This window comes from Epinephelus lanceolatus, chromosome 1 (genome assembly GCF_041903045.1).
Source record: "Epinephelus lanceolatus isolate andai-2023 chromosome 1, ASM4190304v1, whole genome shotgun sequence".
NCBI lineage: Eukaryota > Metazoa > Chordata > Actinopteri > Perciformes > Serranidae > Epinephelus > Epinephelus lanceolatus.
The window spans coordinates 16,666,537-16,685,502 of record NC_135734.1 but is presented as its reverse complement, the minus strand read 5'-3'; the positions used below and the strand labels follow the sequence as shown (position 1 = coordinate 16,685,502).

At 39.9% G+C, this 18,966-nt stretch overlaps 1 protein-coding gene across 2 annotated transcripts in view; it reads left to right on the top strand.

The window, feature by feature from the left end:
• camk1b (calcium/calmodulin-dependent protein kinase Ib) overlaps positions 1-18,966 on the top strand; it is a 46,842-nt gene that overhangs the window by 5,460 nt on the left and 22,416 nt on the right. For both annotated transcript variants that reach the window (XM_033627115.2, XM_033627114.2), the window contains one exon: positions 3,691-3,804. In XM_033627115.2, coding sequence (XP_033483006.1) covers positions 3,719-3,804 — 86 coding nt within the window. In that variant the 5' untranslated portion in view covers positions 3,691-3,718. The remainder of the gene's footprint in view (positions 1-3,690; positions 3,805-18,966) is intronic.

The following is an 18,966-nucleotide window of genomic DNA, read 5'->3' as shown; positions in this document are numbered from 1 at the left end:
TGGCATGCAAAATGTAGTGGAGGAAATGATGAATGATACCAATTCAACTGTTCAACTGTACACTTAGTTTCTTGGCACTTTTGGTTACATTGTTTATCAGATGCTGTACGTAGTGTATACCTGATGAGGTTGTATCATTTTTCACTGCTTTTCATGTGAGATGTCCATCTAATACATATCCAATAACCACACACCAGACCACTGCAGCCAGCTTCTGAGTGACCAGAATGATTTCCACCTTAGCTGCTACCTGCTATTAGACGCTAAAGCAATGTCGACTCTCAGATACCATAGCAGCTCCTTTGGGTTGCCATGACGACACGTATGAAGCTGACTTCTGACATTAGTGAAGGCAGAGAGAGGGCCACCATGTTTGTGTGTGTGTGTGTGTGTGTGTGTGTGTGTGTGTGTGTGTGTGTGTGTGCAGCAATCAGTGACTGCACCTGAATGCAGCTAGCAGAGGCCATGTCCTATTAACATTTATTCTGAGATAACAGCGGTGTAAAGCCCACCCCTGTCTATCGCTTAATGCCACTCATACACACAATTCAGCATGTAAATGAGCTGACTCTGAGCTAACAGAGACATGATTAATTGTGACATTATATTGTGTTTAACAAAACGGCTCTTGTACGATCCAGAACAATACATTACATCATCTCATATAGACAGACTGTGAAGTTGCCAGGCAGGCAGCAGGAACAGAGGAGGAGTGAGGCATGCTGATATGAACAGAGCTATTTTAGTCTCCCAGGTCTGAGTTATAGGCACTTTCTGGGTTTAGATGATGATAGCTGTGACAGCAGGGTCCTCTGTGATCACTCCAGCACTCCAGAGTGTGGTGAGGACAAACAAAAAAAATAATGAGCAAGTGAAACTAAAGTGGAATACGTATTGTTTGTATCGTTTTCTTACTCTTAGGGGGGTATTTTGTACCTTACACTTTGGCCTGATTTTTGATTTGGCCCAGTTTTGTGGCGCTAATTTGTGTCACCTCACTTAAACCTGAGCGTTACACAAGAACAGTAGAGTATCAAATATATTTCAGATAAGCTGACATTTTATGGATTGACAGTTTTGGCTCTTCACAACACTTTGCTTCTTCAGGCAGAGGCTCATCTTAAAGTTTCAGTCAGTAAGTTTGACAAAATCATTGTTAAACCAAAGGAAACAGCGAAGCGCCTCATGATTCACGTGTGATTCGGAGGGTGATTATAAAGCGAATATTGATGAATTTTTGATTCCTATACATGAATGATTTTCTTCTCCAACTGTGTGACTACTGGCTGCTAAAAACATAGCATTTCTGTAGTCCGACATAATTAAAATAAACAGATGAATTTACCTCTGTTATTTTTTATTAATACAGTACTAGTAAGATTGATGGTAAACATGATGCACACATTTACCTCAGTTACATTTCACCATCCAATAGGTTTAGCCATAAGGACACAACATTGTTACAGGTGATCATAATGTGAAGAATTTGGTTTTAAATTTATGATTATTGATTTTTCTGCATAATCTGTTAAGAGACAATTGCAATGCATCTAAGACTCAGTTTCTTTTACATTACACTGCTTGGCTCTGGTGTAAAAAGGTGAATCACTGTACCCAAACTTCTATAGTAACAGTTGGGTTTCTAGAGTGAAACTATAGTTTACTTATTAACCTGGTAGATATTGGCCATGACTTTGAGCCTCCTCTACAATAAAATTCAATCTTGATGATCATAAAAATACCTAAATGTGATTGCAGGACACTTTTCATAACGTCAGAACTAGAAGGGCACTCAGAGAGAACAGCCCTCTCCCAGGGTCGTATGTCTTGTCTCGCAATGTTAATGACAGTGTAATATAATTTGTTTATCTATCATGTGATTCAGATCTGCTCCACAATTTGATGGCTTTTTTTCTTGGCCCATGCTACGCCCTTCCACCAAATTTTGTGAGAATAAGGCCAGTAGTTTGTCCAAATCCTGCTGACAAACATACCAAAGCAGTGTATTGATACTTTATTGATATCGTGATAAAAGATGAGATATCCTCTTTGATTTTGGATATCATGACTGCTGTCTTTTCCTGGTTTATAATAAAATGATCACCAGACTGTTCTAGCTGTTTTAAGTATTTGATTTTGCCCACTTAGTCATTATATCCACATTACTGATGATTATTTATCAAAAATCTCATTGTATAAATATGAGAGCTTAACCTAATTCAGCTGCCAGTGAGCCAGATCTGGCTGTTCAATACAAATATTCCACTATTCGTTCCTTTATTTCTCCACATAGAGTTTGAGTGTTTGAAAGGGGTTCAGCTGGACGTTCAGTGTAACAGTAACAGACGTGATATAGTAAACAAGCTAACTGCGCTAACGAGATATCAAACAGAAGTTAGATGACTGTATCGTATTAAGTTAATTCATCACTTCTAAGCAGAAGGCAGAAGATAATGTTATTTCAGAGCCCTATGGTACAAAGCCTCTCCTCCCACAGCAGCTGCCTAAGTGCTCCACAGCAGCCTGTATCGAAGAGCAGAGTGGAAGTGAAGCGAAATGTCCCCAGAAGTAGCCTACACTGTACACTGACTGGAAAAAAAAGAAAACTAACAAAGAAACAAAAAACCGATTGCTCAACTTGAAGCAATCTCAGTCGACTGAGGGGTCTCTGACTGATGATTCAAATCTCTGACTTTCAGGGGAAGCCCTAGTAAACATTTTGTGAAAGCACCAATAGTCAACCCTAAAATATTCTTGCAATATTGATATTGAGGTATTTTGTCAATAACATTGTGATATTTGACTTTCTCCATATTGCCCAGCCCTGATTTAGACCAGATCTTCTACACTGTCTGCCATGTTGAACCTTCCAAGTAACCACAAAATTTCAGTCACCACCCTTAAGTTGCAAAAAAACAACAATGACCCACGTATTTACCTGTGTAGTATTTCAGTATAATGGATGAAATGCAGCCTGAGCCTGTGTCAAATGTGTGTGAAAATCACTTTACAGAGGAAGCAAGGTTTACCACAGTCTTAAGTCATCCGAGACACATATAATTGTCTGTTTGACAGACCAACAACATTTTTTCAACATTCTGTTTGTCAAGCTGGTTGTAACATCGTCACTGGTTTAGGCCAGTTTTTTGCCTGAACCCGTGAGACAGAAGTTATCTTTTTGGCAACATGACATGCAATTGTGCGAAACAATTAGTCAGTTACTTCACTTCCTTATGGGACTTATAGCTGCAGGAAGTGCTCCTCTGCAATACACACCCACAGGGCTAATGCAAACTCCCAACGGTCATGCCAAAAAATTTGAATGTTCATAACACAGCAACATCATAACGTGCACAAAGCAAAGCTCTACCCTGTAATTTCATACATGGTACATGTAAAGTAATTTGCATTGCCTCTTTGTTTGAAAGAGGCATCAGTCAAATGTCAGCATTTCCCAACACGACATCATGTGTTGCTTACTAGTGTGTCATCACGAGTGGCAAACACAGAAACCCACTGTCAGTAATCCAAGTCATAAAAACATCTTAACTTATTTTATGTTCACATTTATAATTAATCAGAAAACAAAAGTGAGCAGGACTATCAGCGCAGTAATGTAGGTGGGGATGGAGACAGTTAAACTGTTTATATTAATGAACATTTCCTCCTTATCCTCTTTTTCTTCACTAGTATTGTTTCTGACCGTAACAACAAGAAGATGCCACTGGGTGACGACTGCCATGCCTGGAAAAAGAAGACCACAGATGTGAAGGATCAGTATGACTTCAAAGAGATCCTGGGAACGTAAGTGTGTCAGTGCCAGCGGCAAAAATGCTTGTGTTTCAGCTGTGCATGATCGCTTTTTCACACTTTAGGGAACATTACCACCATTTGAATAAAGGGTGTGGGGTTTTGCATTTTTAATAATGCATTTAATGTGTATCTGTTCGCCGTTCTTTCAGATGGACAAATACAGATGCATTTGTTTTGTTTCTGATCATGATACTTTTGTATGGATTGAACTTTATAAATTATCATGCAAGGCAAGTAAATATTGCCTTGTAGTTACTAATTAGACCCTGTTTGATAAGGACTGACAGGCCAACAATTTATTACAGTGCATCTAGCCTCGTGACAAGGTTTTGCTGCATTTTATAAATGTGTCTCTGCTCAGTGGATATTTATGCTGGGCTGCTTCAGACAATGTTCCTATACAAACAGCTTGATGCTTAATCGGACAAAACAGGCTGTAATGGGAACCTGATGTGGTGCAAGCAGCACACATATGGTAACCGTGTCAGTGCAAAGCCAGTGGGAGCAGCAATGCCGTTTTTTCTGAGGTTGTTTTTGCATCTTTACCAGTTTGGGGATTTCATGACCCCTAATGAATCTGTTTTTGCCAAGGTAGGTGGTGTGGCACAGATGAGTTTGAATAATGTACATCAGGTGGTCGTGAATCGCAATTTTATACTGAACTTGTTTTGGAATGAAATTGCACCTGCATTGTTGGCTGCTCTGACCATCTCTAATTGTGTCATGTTAACACTATCAGCTATTTTTGTGCTTTAGTTGAAACACACAGACTTCTACAAAATGGTGTAAACCTCTCTCACATTTAAAAACACATTAAAATACAATATTTCAGGCAGTTAAGTCAGTCTCTCCATGCTGCGATACAATAGCACTACAATACACCTTTGAGCAGCGTATAATGTTCCATTTTGTTGACACTGTGTCATTAGGACCCTGTTGATTTACTGCACCTCTGTGACACAGGGTCAGCACACCAGCCACAAAGCGTTACATTGAGAGGCTGATATTCTGCTCCCCGCATGTAAATAATTTTTTAATTTTCAGAACATAAGAACCACCTCTTAAGGAAATGCAGGTCACAGTGGAACAGCACCACTGAATAAACAGCCTCATAAATTAACATGGGGTTGAGTCAACACCTCTGACACAGTGTTGATGAAAACTGAACTTGATACACTTTAAGTTATTGCTGGGCTGTTGTATTAGATTACATTAGATTGTATAGGTGTTCTGAATAAAGATTTAACTCTCAAGAATTTGTCAAATGATTTTAAAAAGGCACAGTACAGCTAGACCTAACTTATCAACAATCATTTATAAAGCTAGAGCTGCCAACAAAGCTGAACACAGCCCAACTTAACTATATGGAAAAAAATATAGACCATTATTGACAGTAATGAGGTTTACTTGACATCAGTTCCAACCTTGGATTCTAGCTTCTCTATTTTTCACTGTGTGTTTATGTCTGCATAGCTGGTGAGTGTGAGATATTTTGGGAGGGGGAGGGGCTGTTTTTTTTACTGTCAGGCATGAGTTTTATTTTTGTTTTTAGGACAAGGTTTTTTGCTGTGGCAATCTTAATGTACACCTGTGCCTATGTAAAGATAACACTTCATACATTAGGATAACAAAAGCCGTTTTCTCATATGAAAAGAAACTCTGGACAGTGTCAGGAGAATCAGGTCTCGACATTGTTTCTCTTTCGAATGTAGCATACGACAGGAGACTGTATGTGTCAGAAGCGTTCTCACCTGCTGGAAATACTCCATGTTATATAGGCTAGAGCATGCAGGAGGCAGGACATGATGCAGATTACACTGCAGTCATATAGCCTGTTCTTAATTTGGTCATAAACAACAGCGTCTCTTCCCATTCCTTGAATTTGTCTGGCAATGTTGGCTTCAGCCAATCTCGTCATCTTTCTGCTACACATAAATTACCCGTCTTCTTCTTTGCATGTTTTCTGTTGGTTTTGCTTCATGAACATGCCTACTTGCTTGCTATGAATTCTCTGGTCAATGACCTGCTCTAGTCACAATCGGCTCATTTGGACATAACACAGACTTTGTGCTAGGGAACTAGCAGGATAATGTGCACTTAATGCCCGATCCAACTGATTCAGACATTTGCATTCTCACATATAGGTCCTCCTGGTAATGTCTAGATAATTTCAGGTTTGCAGTGCATGTGTGAAAGGAGCTATACATGGTAGATGTACCTGCACTTGTACAACACTTTTCTAGTCTTCCAACCACTCAAAGAGCTGTTTTACACTTTCACCCATTCACACACACATTCACATACTGGTGGCCAAGGCTACCATACATGATGCCACCTGCTACTCAGAAACCATTCACTGCACACACACACACACACACACACACACACACACACACACACACACAAATGGAACAGCCATTGGGTGCAGTTTGGGGTTCAGTATCTTGCCCTGGACTGAAGGAGTCCAGGGCTTGAACTGCTGACTGGAGGAGCTGGGGATCTAGCAGTTGACTTTCCAATTAGTGTTCAACCCACTCTATCTTTCAAGCTACAGCCACCCCATTCAGTCCCACATATAAACTGGGATCAGTCCTACTGCAGGCCCACGTTTTGACAAGGTTTTTGTATGAAAGTTTGTTTTTCTTTATGTTTTAGACTTGGAAAGGAATCAATCCATTTTTATGTTGTGGTTGTTATTTTGATCAGTTTTTTGTTTTAAACTTGATATTGATATAGTATGTTTTTATCCCTATTTTGGTATTTTCAATTGACCTGAAAATGAAAAAAAAAGGTTGACATTGCCTTAACGTATGACAGTCCTGTTGGAAGCCATTGGGACATAAAATCTCATCAGCAGTGCTTTCTGAGAAGGGAATTATATTGAGGAGTATTGTCGGGGTATTTTGCCATGAATTATATTCGCTGTGTCTCCACTGCTCCGCTTTTCTTGGTGCCTTGGAATCTCTCTTAAACCTCTTAACTTTTGAGAGCATTGTGTGTGTGTGTGTGTGTGTGCGCGCGCGCGCCCATTTGTCTGAAAATGGTCATGCTTGTTTTTGGGAGTGCATGATGGCATGCCTACTGCTTGTCATTTGTGGAGCCATAACTCATTTGCTGCCTGATCTCTCAGGCCCGACTTATATGGCAGTCTATTCTATATTTATGCAAGTGAGTAGGAGCATAATTCTGTTAGCCATACAGTACACTTGTCCAAATGTAATTTGGCACTCGCAACAATAGAACATATTCCATCACCAAGACAAGATCATTTCTTTCCTCTTAACCCCTCCTGGGGTTGACTCGGGCCTCCTGTCTAAATGGTCCTGCTATCCATCCCACAGTGAAGCCTCTGCCCAGCCTTCCCAAACTGGTAGAGGCCATTTGGACCCTAGTTTGCTCTCAAAGAACAAATTGCACTGTAGTTAAGTATAACTTTTAATCCTGCTACTCTTTGCTTATGATCCTTGATCATGGGTGCTGAATGTCACAAGACAGGATGTTTATCCAAGGTGTCTCACTCCAAGCACCTTATACATACACGCACATCCTTGTTAGTCCAGGATTATGTTTTGTGAACACAAGCTGAATCCAAGATGAAACCTAAGATTGTTTTCTAAGTTTGTGAAGCCTTCCTTAGCTTCTTCAGTCACCGATGCACAGAGGGTAGAAAAATAGTGTAAACAGAAACTGAAAAGGACTGACGTAACTTCACAGTTACAAACAACAAAAATCTGTCCTGTCGGTATCACTACTGTAAACATACTAAAGGCAAAATCATACTCAAAAGACAGGCTGAATTATCCATGGGATAATTGGCACAGGCATTGATGAAAAAATGCATTAATTATTTAAGATGTATGGGACTCTAACTCACTTAAGACAGCATACCCAACACAGATAAACTGCATTAGAAAGAGGATCAGTGGACCTCAGTTCAAAGAACTTAAAGGGAAACTATGTCTATTTTCAAACTTCATACATGCAGTTCCCATGGTCTAAGACAGTCCAAAAATGTTAGTAATCATGAACAACTCTCTCCCAAATCCAAAAACTAGAATGCTAAAACTCAAATTTGTGATGTTAAAGGGTATAAAATGTGGACCTGCTCCACAGACAATGAATTGGGAGAGATGTTTATAGATGACACTGAAAGCAGCCAGGGGAAGTTGTGCGTATACAGGGACATTTTTATGTTCCACAATTGAGAACACTACAATAGAATAAAGTTCATTTAGGTGTAACAACAAAGAAAAGAAACATTCTGTGGGTAGAGTTGTTCCTTTACCATTATCTGAAATGCCTCTGATAATGCTGGATGGGGTATCCAGCATTTGCTGTTATAAAAGTGCATGCACCGATCCGATATCATGTAATTTATCTATGAACTTTAAAGTAGTTTCAGACCTGGATACAATGGCAGTTTTCTCTAAAACAGTAGCCTTCACAGAAAAATGCGCTGTGCAGCCACTGGCAATTACTGTCTTACAGCAGTAAAGAATAAAAAAAAGTAAAAGAAAGTTCTATGGAGCTCATTCTCTGTATTTGTTGTTTTACAAATGGATTAAAATAAGCCATACGACAAAGATTGTAATCATTTCATATTCATACAGGGTTTGTAGTATTTAGCTGTTAATTTTTTTGGAGCAATGGTATTGGATTGGTCCTTGGTATTGACTGATATGCAAGTTTAGGAAATGGAGTCAGTATCAGGATGGAAAATGGTATCAGAACATCTCTATCTGTGGAGCCACAAAATCAAGCTCCCATTCATCATGCTTGGAGCAGCTCCAGACATTATACTTGATGACATCACAAGTGTGAGACATAAGAGTAGCTCATGTTCACAAATACTGATTGAACTTTCCTAGGCCATGGAAATAACATATTGGAGTTCTTAATTTAGGTGTAGAACTTCTATAATAGGGATGACTTAAATGTGGAGTGACTGACAGTGCTAGATATGCAACCTAATGTGGCTAGCTTACATAACTGTGTTAGTTACTTCCAAATTAAAGTCTGATACATGAAATGTTTAGATTATTTAGCAAGCACACTATGCACATAAACAGAATGTGGATATTATACTCAGGTAAATATAGCATCATCAAGTCAAATTGAAGTTGTATAAGTGTCTAAGCACAGCTGATGGGTGCATACATGAAACTGTTTGCCATCCTTTCAGCCCTCTCATTGTCATCCCTCCAGTCCTCCACCTGCCCCCAGTTTGGTGCTCAGCTTGTTTATGGAGAGATCACCAGCTCACCGCATCACTCAGCTGTGCGCCACATTCATTTGCCATTGCTGGATTGTTGTCTTGGTAACAACAGCAGACACTTTCCATAATGGACTCAAACAGTCACTATGGAAACAAAGTTTTTGATTTGCTATTAATAATCCTCCAACGGGTGCATATGTGTGCATTGTGCGAGAGATGAACTCGCTCTCTCTTTTACAGGAAAACACAGAAACAGACGTTTCTCTATAAATGTGCTCGTGTTGCTGCAGCCACCCTTGCTGATATTTTGACCACGAAGAAGATGAACATTAGGAGCTACATCTAAAACATGAGCACATTCAAATCTTTCTGTGACTTATCACTTATTGGCCTCTGCAAACATAGTATAGAATTAGTGATCTTGTTTCTATGATTAGATGTAATTAATATGTTTTTAGCCCATGTTAACAGTGACAGGTACATTGGCAGATTTCCTTCAAATGTCTCACTTCAGTGACACAAACAGTAATGATACAAGGCGGTAAAGCAGATACCAGTGGCATGTGCAGGTTTGTACTGTGAATCCCCAGCTGCTGCTGCCTCTGTTTTTGTAATCAAAACAGATGGGAATTAATAATGCACACACAGGCAACAGCACTGTCACTGCAATCAACTCAAATCCTCTTTTGCTTTCCTTCTTTTCTCATGTCTGTTACTTATGTTAATCTATTCCCCTCTCTCTCTTCCTCTCTCTGTCTTTCTGTTTGTGTTTATGTCTGTCCAGCCCAGCCCAAAACCACATCCCCGCTGTTACAAATCCATCTCTGTTCTGATTCCCCTTTCTTGTCACCTGCTCTCTGACTGTTTACTGGTTTCATACTGTGTTTGCTGAAGAACAGGGATCCCAATGCGCCCTGCCACCCTTTGATTCTCAGCTGAAATTAAAGCTTTCATTATACAGGGAGAGGACACACAGCTAATCACAGGGCCAACCACTGATCCTCTTCAGAGTAATTGTGTAAGATAGTATACACAGTAAGATAGTATACACAGTCAAACATCAATCTACTCATACACTTAAATTGTTGGAAACTATAGGGTGGGTGATTGGAGGAATATATTGTCTATCAGGGATTGGCTGAGAACATTGATTGAAAGGCCTCTTGGGGTTTTTTAGGGCAACATTTTGGGTGATTTTTGTAATTTTATTTTAGATGCTGCTCAGTAGGCAGCAGAGAGAGACAGCGGGGAATCAGGGTTCAACGGTTGCCCTGAGCAAGTAAACCCTGTGTTTGGGCAAGTGGAATGCCTCTTGCAGTTGTTGGATTCGGCAAGTGAAAAATAAATGGGATGTCTAATGTAATGTTATCGGAACATAAACTGCGTACTGTATCATTGAAGCAGAGCTTTTCTAGCTGTGTCCGTGGGTCTGTCTCATTACAAAGCATTGAAAAGAACTACTGAGAAAGATCTGTCATACTGGACACTACAGCGGTCAACTCTGGGGTGGACGATGTCATGCATGACAAAACATTGTTAACTTTAGATATGTCTGAATACTGCATGTGAGAGACATACTTACTTTTGCCTAAAAGCCCTGTAATCCAGCCGTAAACTCCAGCAGTGACTTTTTGGAGACTTAAAATAATCCATGATAATAAATCTAACACTGAGTGTCGTCTGTAATTAACAGTTTTTCTGTGTTGAAAACAGTTGCTATTGTTAGCCATCCCCACTAGCTGTCGACCAATCAAAGCCTGTGTTTCTGACTATGTGGCTGTTTTTAACATATTGCTGAACCCTATTGGATACATTAAAAACCTCTGTCACAATAATCTGCTAGCTTTTGGTCACAAAATGAATTAAAACCTTTTTTATACCACGTCATACATACACACATACACATAAATCCAGACCTTCTTGCTGGGAAAGTTTGGATTCCCTTGGCTTCCCCGGAGCCTCCCTTGGCTATATTTCATATATTGACTTATCCTGCAGTCTCCAGCATATGTTGTTCAGTATGTCATCATTCAAACCTGGCTGCTTACAGATTCACAGTCTGCGTATTTGGAAAATTGGTATTGATATTTTCTGTATTTTGCTGTAACTCTATTACATGACAGCAGAAACTATTTTTAGCAGCGCACTGATTCTACTTCAGTTTCCATCTCAAACAACTCTCTACCAGCTCACAGGTCTTTGGTGGATGTAGTCATTATTAATCAGTATTATTTTGAATCTGTATGTCTTGTAATATTGATATAAAATACTGTAGATAGACAATCATGAAGGCTCTTAAATTCAAAACATCAGCTTCGTGTTTTGTTGTTTTTTCCCCCCCATGTTCCCACACTCAGCTTCTGGCTTTGAGGGTTTTTCTCTCCTAATGACAAACTGCACAAATGGGCCATGTTGCCTTTTCTGACATTTGAATAAATGCCGAGAGCAGTGAGGGGAAATTCTCAGCATTTTCAGCCCAGAATACATTGCAAATCACGGAGGGGATGGAGAGATGGGGCATGGGAGGAAGTGGAGGGCAGAGCAGCGTGGTGTAAACAACTAAAATCATTAGTGCTGATGGACTAACCCCCGCCTGCTTCTGTCACTCGTGTCGAACAGCGACCCAGTAGCCCCTGCCCTCGCTGCCGCACGTATGATCAGCTTATTGGCCAGAATTGATTTGGGAAGAGTAATGTGTGTGGATGTGCGGACGAGAGAGACAACACTTTGTTCTGGTCATAGTTGTGTGTTTGTTTTTTCCGCACTGTTGTTTGTGTCCTGGAGCGTATGTGTTTCTAATTGATGGTTCATAGTTGTTCTTTATGTCTTTCCTCCCTTGTGTTTTCTTCTTATGACCTTTGCCCCCAGTGTTCCCGTCTCTCTCCCTCTGAATGAACAAGTAGCATCCATTCATAGCGCATCTTCTCTTTTTACAGTGAGGAGCCCTCTCGCCCACGGGCTGTTATTTTTGATTTGACAGGCTGAGGATCTCTCATTTAAACCTTTCCTGGGCATTTTATGTGCATCACAACTTCTGAGTGAACCTATCTCTCATTGCCTCTTTATCCACATTCAGTGGATAAAAGACTACAAACATGAAATACCTGTGGTTTTAGCGCTATATATTTTCATTAGACAAGTATGCTCAAGATATATTAGACTAGGTGTTTTCTTTTTGTTACTTTAAATGTTTCAAATCTCGTACCCAGAATCCACACAGATTGTTGTCAGGGCTGGGACACAATCTGCTAGTCAAGAGAGGAACCTTTTGCTCCACTTGTGCCCTCACATTCGTGCCTCTCGGCTACATTACACAGGTTTTAACGTTGATTTACCACTCAGGCTGAGGGCTCTCTGCTTCTGAGTGGAAGGGTTCAATAACTCGACGCTCATTGGGGTGTGTGTGTGTTTGTGCGTGCACTGGTGCTTGCAGAGACATTTGTGAAAGACTATAAATTGTGTGACAAGAGATGAGGCTTTGGCTCTGCCATAATGTCAAATGCACTTGAATTATATTATGAGATAAAAAAAAAATGCAGACTCTGTATGTAACTGACAAAGGCTTACTCTCACGTTAGACCTGACTTTATGTTGGAACGCTCAGAATATTTCCGTAGTACAGAGAGGTGTCTGAGACTGTATGTCTATGAAGCTTACGTGCTCGGGATTCATGAAATACTCTACAGCCAGGTGATAGATGGTACCATTAATAAACTGAGGTGCAAGACACAATAGCATATGCAATGAGTCACAGACTGTAACTTATATATTTGAAGGAAAAAAAGCCATCATTTGATAGGGTTGGGAACCACTGTACCTGAATGTTCTCATATTACGTCATGTACTTTATTAATTCCTGTGTGTGCACTGCAGAAGTTGAGTACAAGTTAGGGTGCCTTCAACTCAAAAGTAGAGCGCATTAAAGCTTGGGTAGGCAGTTTTATTTTGGCATCATGGGGCTAAAGTCCTCTTTGAGCACATTGTAATTCAAGTGGTCTGAGAGAAAACAGGACTTCTGCACCTCCACTTGGCTTTAGAAAATGTAGCCTGTGTTGGGAGACTTTGGCCAATCTCTGGTCATTTCAGAGAGAGCGCATTCCTATTGGCTGGTCCACACATGCAGATGTGCGTGTCCCTTCAGATAATGTAAGCCTGATTTAATGGCAGATAATCTTTTAGATAAAAATTGCTATACCAGTATTGGCAACAACTGACTACACTGTAAAGCAATATAGAGTCAAAATGCCAGCGTCTTTTTTTCAGTTGTTCCGAATGAGGAATGAGCACATGCCGCCACCAAGAGAAAAAGTGCCACACCCAGTGCTTTTTTCAGAGTGCTCCAGCTTTTTGTGCGGCCGCTCCGAGCGCTTTAAGTTGAAAGTCTGAACTTTTCAGAAAGGTGCTGGGGATGTCACAACTGCTCCTTTAGCTAGGCTACTGTCACAACAAAGACAGAAAATCCCATTTGTGTTAGCAAATCGGGTGGCTGACACTAGATGTTGTTGGTGAGTGTTGTGCTTTTATCACTGTGCCGTTGTAAGCTTGTTGTCAACTGGGTAGTCAACCCAGGCTACCTAGGTAACTTTTGTTTCAAGATATTGTTTTTATAGAAACAAAACTCACACATGGCAAAAAAAAAAAAGCGCTGGGAGTGCTTTCAGGACAGGGATGAAGCATTCCCCAGCGCCCTGCAACTGCCTTTCTGCTTAAGAGAAATGCCATGTGGACACAGGTCATTAAAGAGAAATAAATAAAGCAATGTATGGGAAATACTAAGTTAATGTATGAAGAGTGTGCTCGTCTGAAGGGAGGGGACAGAGAGGGGAGAGCTACTGGACAAGGGTGCATTTCCAGAGGCAAAAGACAAACTTGTAAGTTTTTGTATGCAAGAACATTTCCTTTTTGTTTGGAAATGTGCTTAATACGAATGTGCTGAAGGTTATACAGTATGAACCTTGTCCATCCAGAACTTAGTCACATTTAAACAGAAACAGCTGAATCCCCTTCTTTCTTTCTTTTTTGGGAGGATGGGGAACATGGTGGGAGGTTTGTGGGGTGGTAAAGAGATACAGAGGCAGGATTTGGGGATATAGCCGAAAAGGTGAGGTGACAGTCTTGGGCTATGGAAGTTTTTTTGAGCATAGATGTTGTTTTTGTTTTATTTATTTATTTAATTATTGTTATTTCTATTTTGTATATTTTATCTCTGAGAAAGTTAAGGTCACTCTTAATTTCAAATGTAATGGTAAAAATCAATTAAAAATTATTTAAAAGAAAGCAGAAAAAGCCTGTTATGGGCAAAATTAATAATAAATACATACTTATACTTTAGTATTAATTCATCCACAAAGTAAAATGTACACTGTGAGGTGCATCGTTTTTTATTCGTTTTGAATAAATCCATATACAAATACAGGGCTCAGTATTAGTATCGATGCCTTTAAGGTATTCACCAAAAAAAACCCTCAGGATTTATTTACATTTGCACCCAGATTTAGAAAAAGGTGACTATTTGAATAGTTTTGCTCACAGCCAATCACCGCAAGTGTTCTTTGATTTAATGCAGCTTGTGATTGGCCCACAACTGTAGCAGCTACAACCCACACAGTCTATGGTGTGGTGAAGTGAAGCGCATTGTGTTTGACAGAGTTGGCAGTTCAGCAAAGATGCCATTAAAACATTCTTGCTATACTAAAGTATGGCTGTTCTCCACACCTGGCGTATGGTGGCATTTTACACAGCTGAATGAATTCATTCAAATGTTGGGGACTGAATAAGGTAGAAAAAAGGTATCAGATGAAGAACTTTGTTGGTATCACCTCAAGTGTACTCGTATTGGCACATTTTTTAGATGATTCGTAGCCATATCCTAATAACAGTATTACTGTATTGCAGCTATTGCTTGATATCAATAAGATGTACCAGACTTTTACGTTGCATCCCTTTTGTTAAACTGAATTTGCTTCATTGCTGTGATGTCTATCTTTCTGATTTCCAGATAGTGAGCAGGTAAAGCAGCATGTAACCATCTGTCACCATACTTTTAATATCAACATGCAATTGAAACATTTATTTGAGGTGTAGAGACGGCGGGAGCCCAGAAATGGGGTTTGAGGGAATTTTAGCCCAGACCGACTTTCTGTGTACTATTTTTGTTGCTTCTTCATTATTCAGTGTTTGTGTGCTGAGTCAGAATCAAATGATTTCGAAATGATGATTAACAAAGTGGTTCCGACAAAAGGAAACAGCCACCTTTATAGAGCAGATGAGTCTCGCAGCATGAGAGCTGTCCCACTTCATCTATTTTTCATCTCTGTCTCCCTCTGTGCCTCTCTTTTTCTGTCTCTATCGTAAGTCTCCTCTCTCCCCATAATTTGTATTATATATATTTATTTATTCCGTTGCGCTCCTGTGATATCTTTTGTTACAATTTGTACTCGTCTTTATTGTCCGTTGATCATGCCTTTGTTTCTCTAAAAGCATGTCCCACACCGCCTTTCTAGAAAAGAATTACTTTTCCTTGCTAGGCTTTTCTTTTGTGATACGGTTTGATTGTGTCTAAGCTGTAGGATGAGATCGAGCTAAGATTCATTAAAGGGGATGAGGCACACACAGTGCCCGGCTCCTGTACTGGACCTCAAAGCACATGCAGGACAACACGTTACCATGTCTGCCCTTGTAATTCTGTCTCAGCCACTGATAAGACCATACGGGAGTTATGAGTAAGGCTTTTGGCATGCTGCTGCGCCTCTTTCTCGTCACCTGTCTTCTCATCTCTCTCTGCATCTTTATTGTTTCAGTGCTCAGACATTATGTGTGTTCAAAAAGTGTGCAGATAGTCACCTGTAGGCAAAGTTGTTATCCATAGTAAGATACATTACAGATAGGCTAAAAACAAGTCAGCTAAGAGACTAAGCCATATTCACTCAGACACCCCAGCTTTCAGAGCAACGACAGTTTAACCTTTCTTTTAAAAAATGACAACTTGGAAAAATTTCCAACCCGATCCTGAAAATCCATCCCTGCTTATGGCACCCTCAGCCCTTCAGCCCTGCCCTGACCTAATTCGAACAGAAGCCTGCGTCTCAGCACAGCACAGCTCAGCATGGCATAGCCTGCAGTTCCTGGAATACACACACACACACACACACCACACACACACACATATATGCCCACTGTCTGGCACACTTATGCATCTCCATCTGCTCACAGCATTATATCCCCCCTAACAATTTTAAGTACACTTGCAGGCTTGTCATGTACATCTTCCCACAGTCTTTCACAATTGTTATAATCCCTTATTGCCCATATTCCCCACATTACGAGCTGTCCACATATCAGCAGACTGGCTTCAGAAGACTTTTCCCTGCGTTTTATCTCTAGTCCAGAAATCCTCAGGGAGGAAGTTCTTTGCTTTGCAGCTTAATTACAATCCACTATACGATTTGGATAGGGATATTGTTTTTTCATGTGTGTTTCAAAGCAATTCCTTCCAGTAAATGGACTCGAAACAGTGGAAACTTGGATCTGTTCTGCTCTTACATGGAGAATAAAGCACTTGAAGTTGCATTAATTGAGTTTAGGCCACTAATCGACTAATGTGTCAGTAAACTAAAGAGCAACTTAATCCTTCCATTTGAGTCATGTTTCTGGCCACCTGACATATTTTAAGTCGACATTTGCTCTGCTTTTAGCTCCACTTTAGCCTCCTGAGCAAATTATTTGTGTTTAGCTCGCTAGATGTTTGACATTCTTTAGCAGCTACTTGCTAAATTGGCCTGTCTTTGGCCTGTCTTTGGTGTGAGGCAGATAGTTTACAGTGGGTTTATGGGAGCTATTTTTTGCTGGAAAAAGTGACTTACTGCTGCTGGAAACTGTGTTGTTGAGAGGTTTGAGACTGAACTAATAAATGCACAGACCATAGAACTAAAAACAATCAGCAAAACTTGCCTAAGAATCTGTGTATGAGTGTCTTTCTCCTTAAAAAACAGTTCCTAATAAAACAGTTAACCACACATACTGTGACCCATCATGAGCGATTGGGGCACTTCAAATGTAATTTTGCAATGTGTAAGATCCAGCCACCTGATATACATCACACACCGGCTATTAACAAAGTCAAAACATTGCTATGTAAAGCTAAATTTACTCAGTTGTTTACTCAGTATATTTTTATATTTCTTAATATGGTCATGACATTTCCTCTCGGTGAGTCATAGTGTGGAGTGCACCGAGGTCTTCAGCCAAAAGACACAGTTACTGGCAGTGAGTCAAACATACCAGCGCCATGGCAACACTCATATTAAGGGATTATTAAGATGAGAGTGAGCAAAACATGATGATAACAGCAGATTATATTTGTTATCAGTTCAAAGTAGACTAAATATATCCCTTTTTTATCACAACTGCGATTTTTGGATAATCATCCTGACACATTTTTAGTTCAGTACACAATCAGAGCATAGGAATGTTTCTTATCACACATCTGTGACTTAATTCAGAGTGAAACACAGGATTGACAATTTATGGCCCACCAGATACAGTTGAGTGTAATATTTGTCCAAACAAATAAAAAGAAATTAAAACATACACCCCAAACCACAGGATATATATTAAGTATTAGACTAAATAATAAATGATTAAAATGACTCAGTAGATAACTGTTTGGTTACGTTACTTTAAAGGGACAGTTCACCTCAAAATCAAAGATACATATTTTTCCTCTTACCTGTAGTGCTTTTTATTAGTCTAGATTGTTTTGGTGTGAGTTGCCAAGTGTTGGAGATATTGACTAAAGAGATGTCTGCCTTCTCTCCAGTATAATGGAACTAGATGGCACTCGACTTCTGGTGCTCAAAGAGACAAAAAAAATACATTTGAAAAATTCAACAGCAATGTCTCTTTCCAGAAATAATGGCCCGGTTACACAAGATAATTCACAGATCTTGTTGTGAGCAGTTTCATGTTGTACCTATTTTCTTTCTGCCGAGCTACACCCCCCAGTCATATCACCACACAGAAGGAATCATCTACTCATGGACGAGAGGCTCGTGCTCCTGGCAGTACGGAGTGAACATTAATGGCTTCCTCCTTGGCTGAGCTGTAACATTAGCAAGCTCAGTGGTGTTAGGTGAGCTAGCAGTAGATTCAACCTTCCATCTGAGCAGTGATAAGGTTAGCAGGTGTAGTTAGGAAAAAACTCCTACATGAAACTGTAAAGTAACTGGGTTGTGATTTCTGGACAGAGACATTGCTGTAAAGTTTTTCAAATATATTTTTGATTTAAACCGTCATTAACTGCTTTTTTCAGCCACTTGGGGACAGTATATTAAGCTACAAACACAACATTGACATATTATCACCACATAAAGTTGATGTGCTGAAACACTCCGTGGAGCTCATGTTAACTGCTGAGTCGGGTGATTATTTTCTGTGGGTTTATGATGAGTTATTTAATCCACTCTTGGTATAAAACAATTTATCTCCCCTCAGTATTTTTGGGAAATATATCTCGAATTTAAATGGCTTTATATTGCAATTGAGCATTAAATCTAGCTCATATTGCTAGCTTACATGACATTGTTAAGCACTGTGTTAATTCTCAGATAAGGAGAGCGACTGTGGTTTGCAGATCTTTGTGTTTGGAGGACCCACAGAGCAAAGATGGTCTTTTTATGTATCAGGGCCAATATCACAGTTGGGTATCTTTCAGCTCTGATTGGACCAGATGGTCCTCCCCTATGTCTCTCTGACCTTTCCACAGTTACCATTTTGTCATCTGCTTACATACCTTCTTGACCAACTTCTCAGCAGGACAGATGGCACAGTTGGTTGGAGTTTGAGAAATGTGGGATTCACAGGGAAAAAAATACATGGCAGATCATCAGGGAAGCTCAGTATTCTCTAAACGCCATAGCATAGGAGGAAAGCTTCCCTGT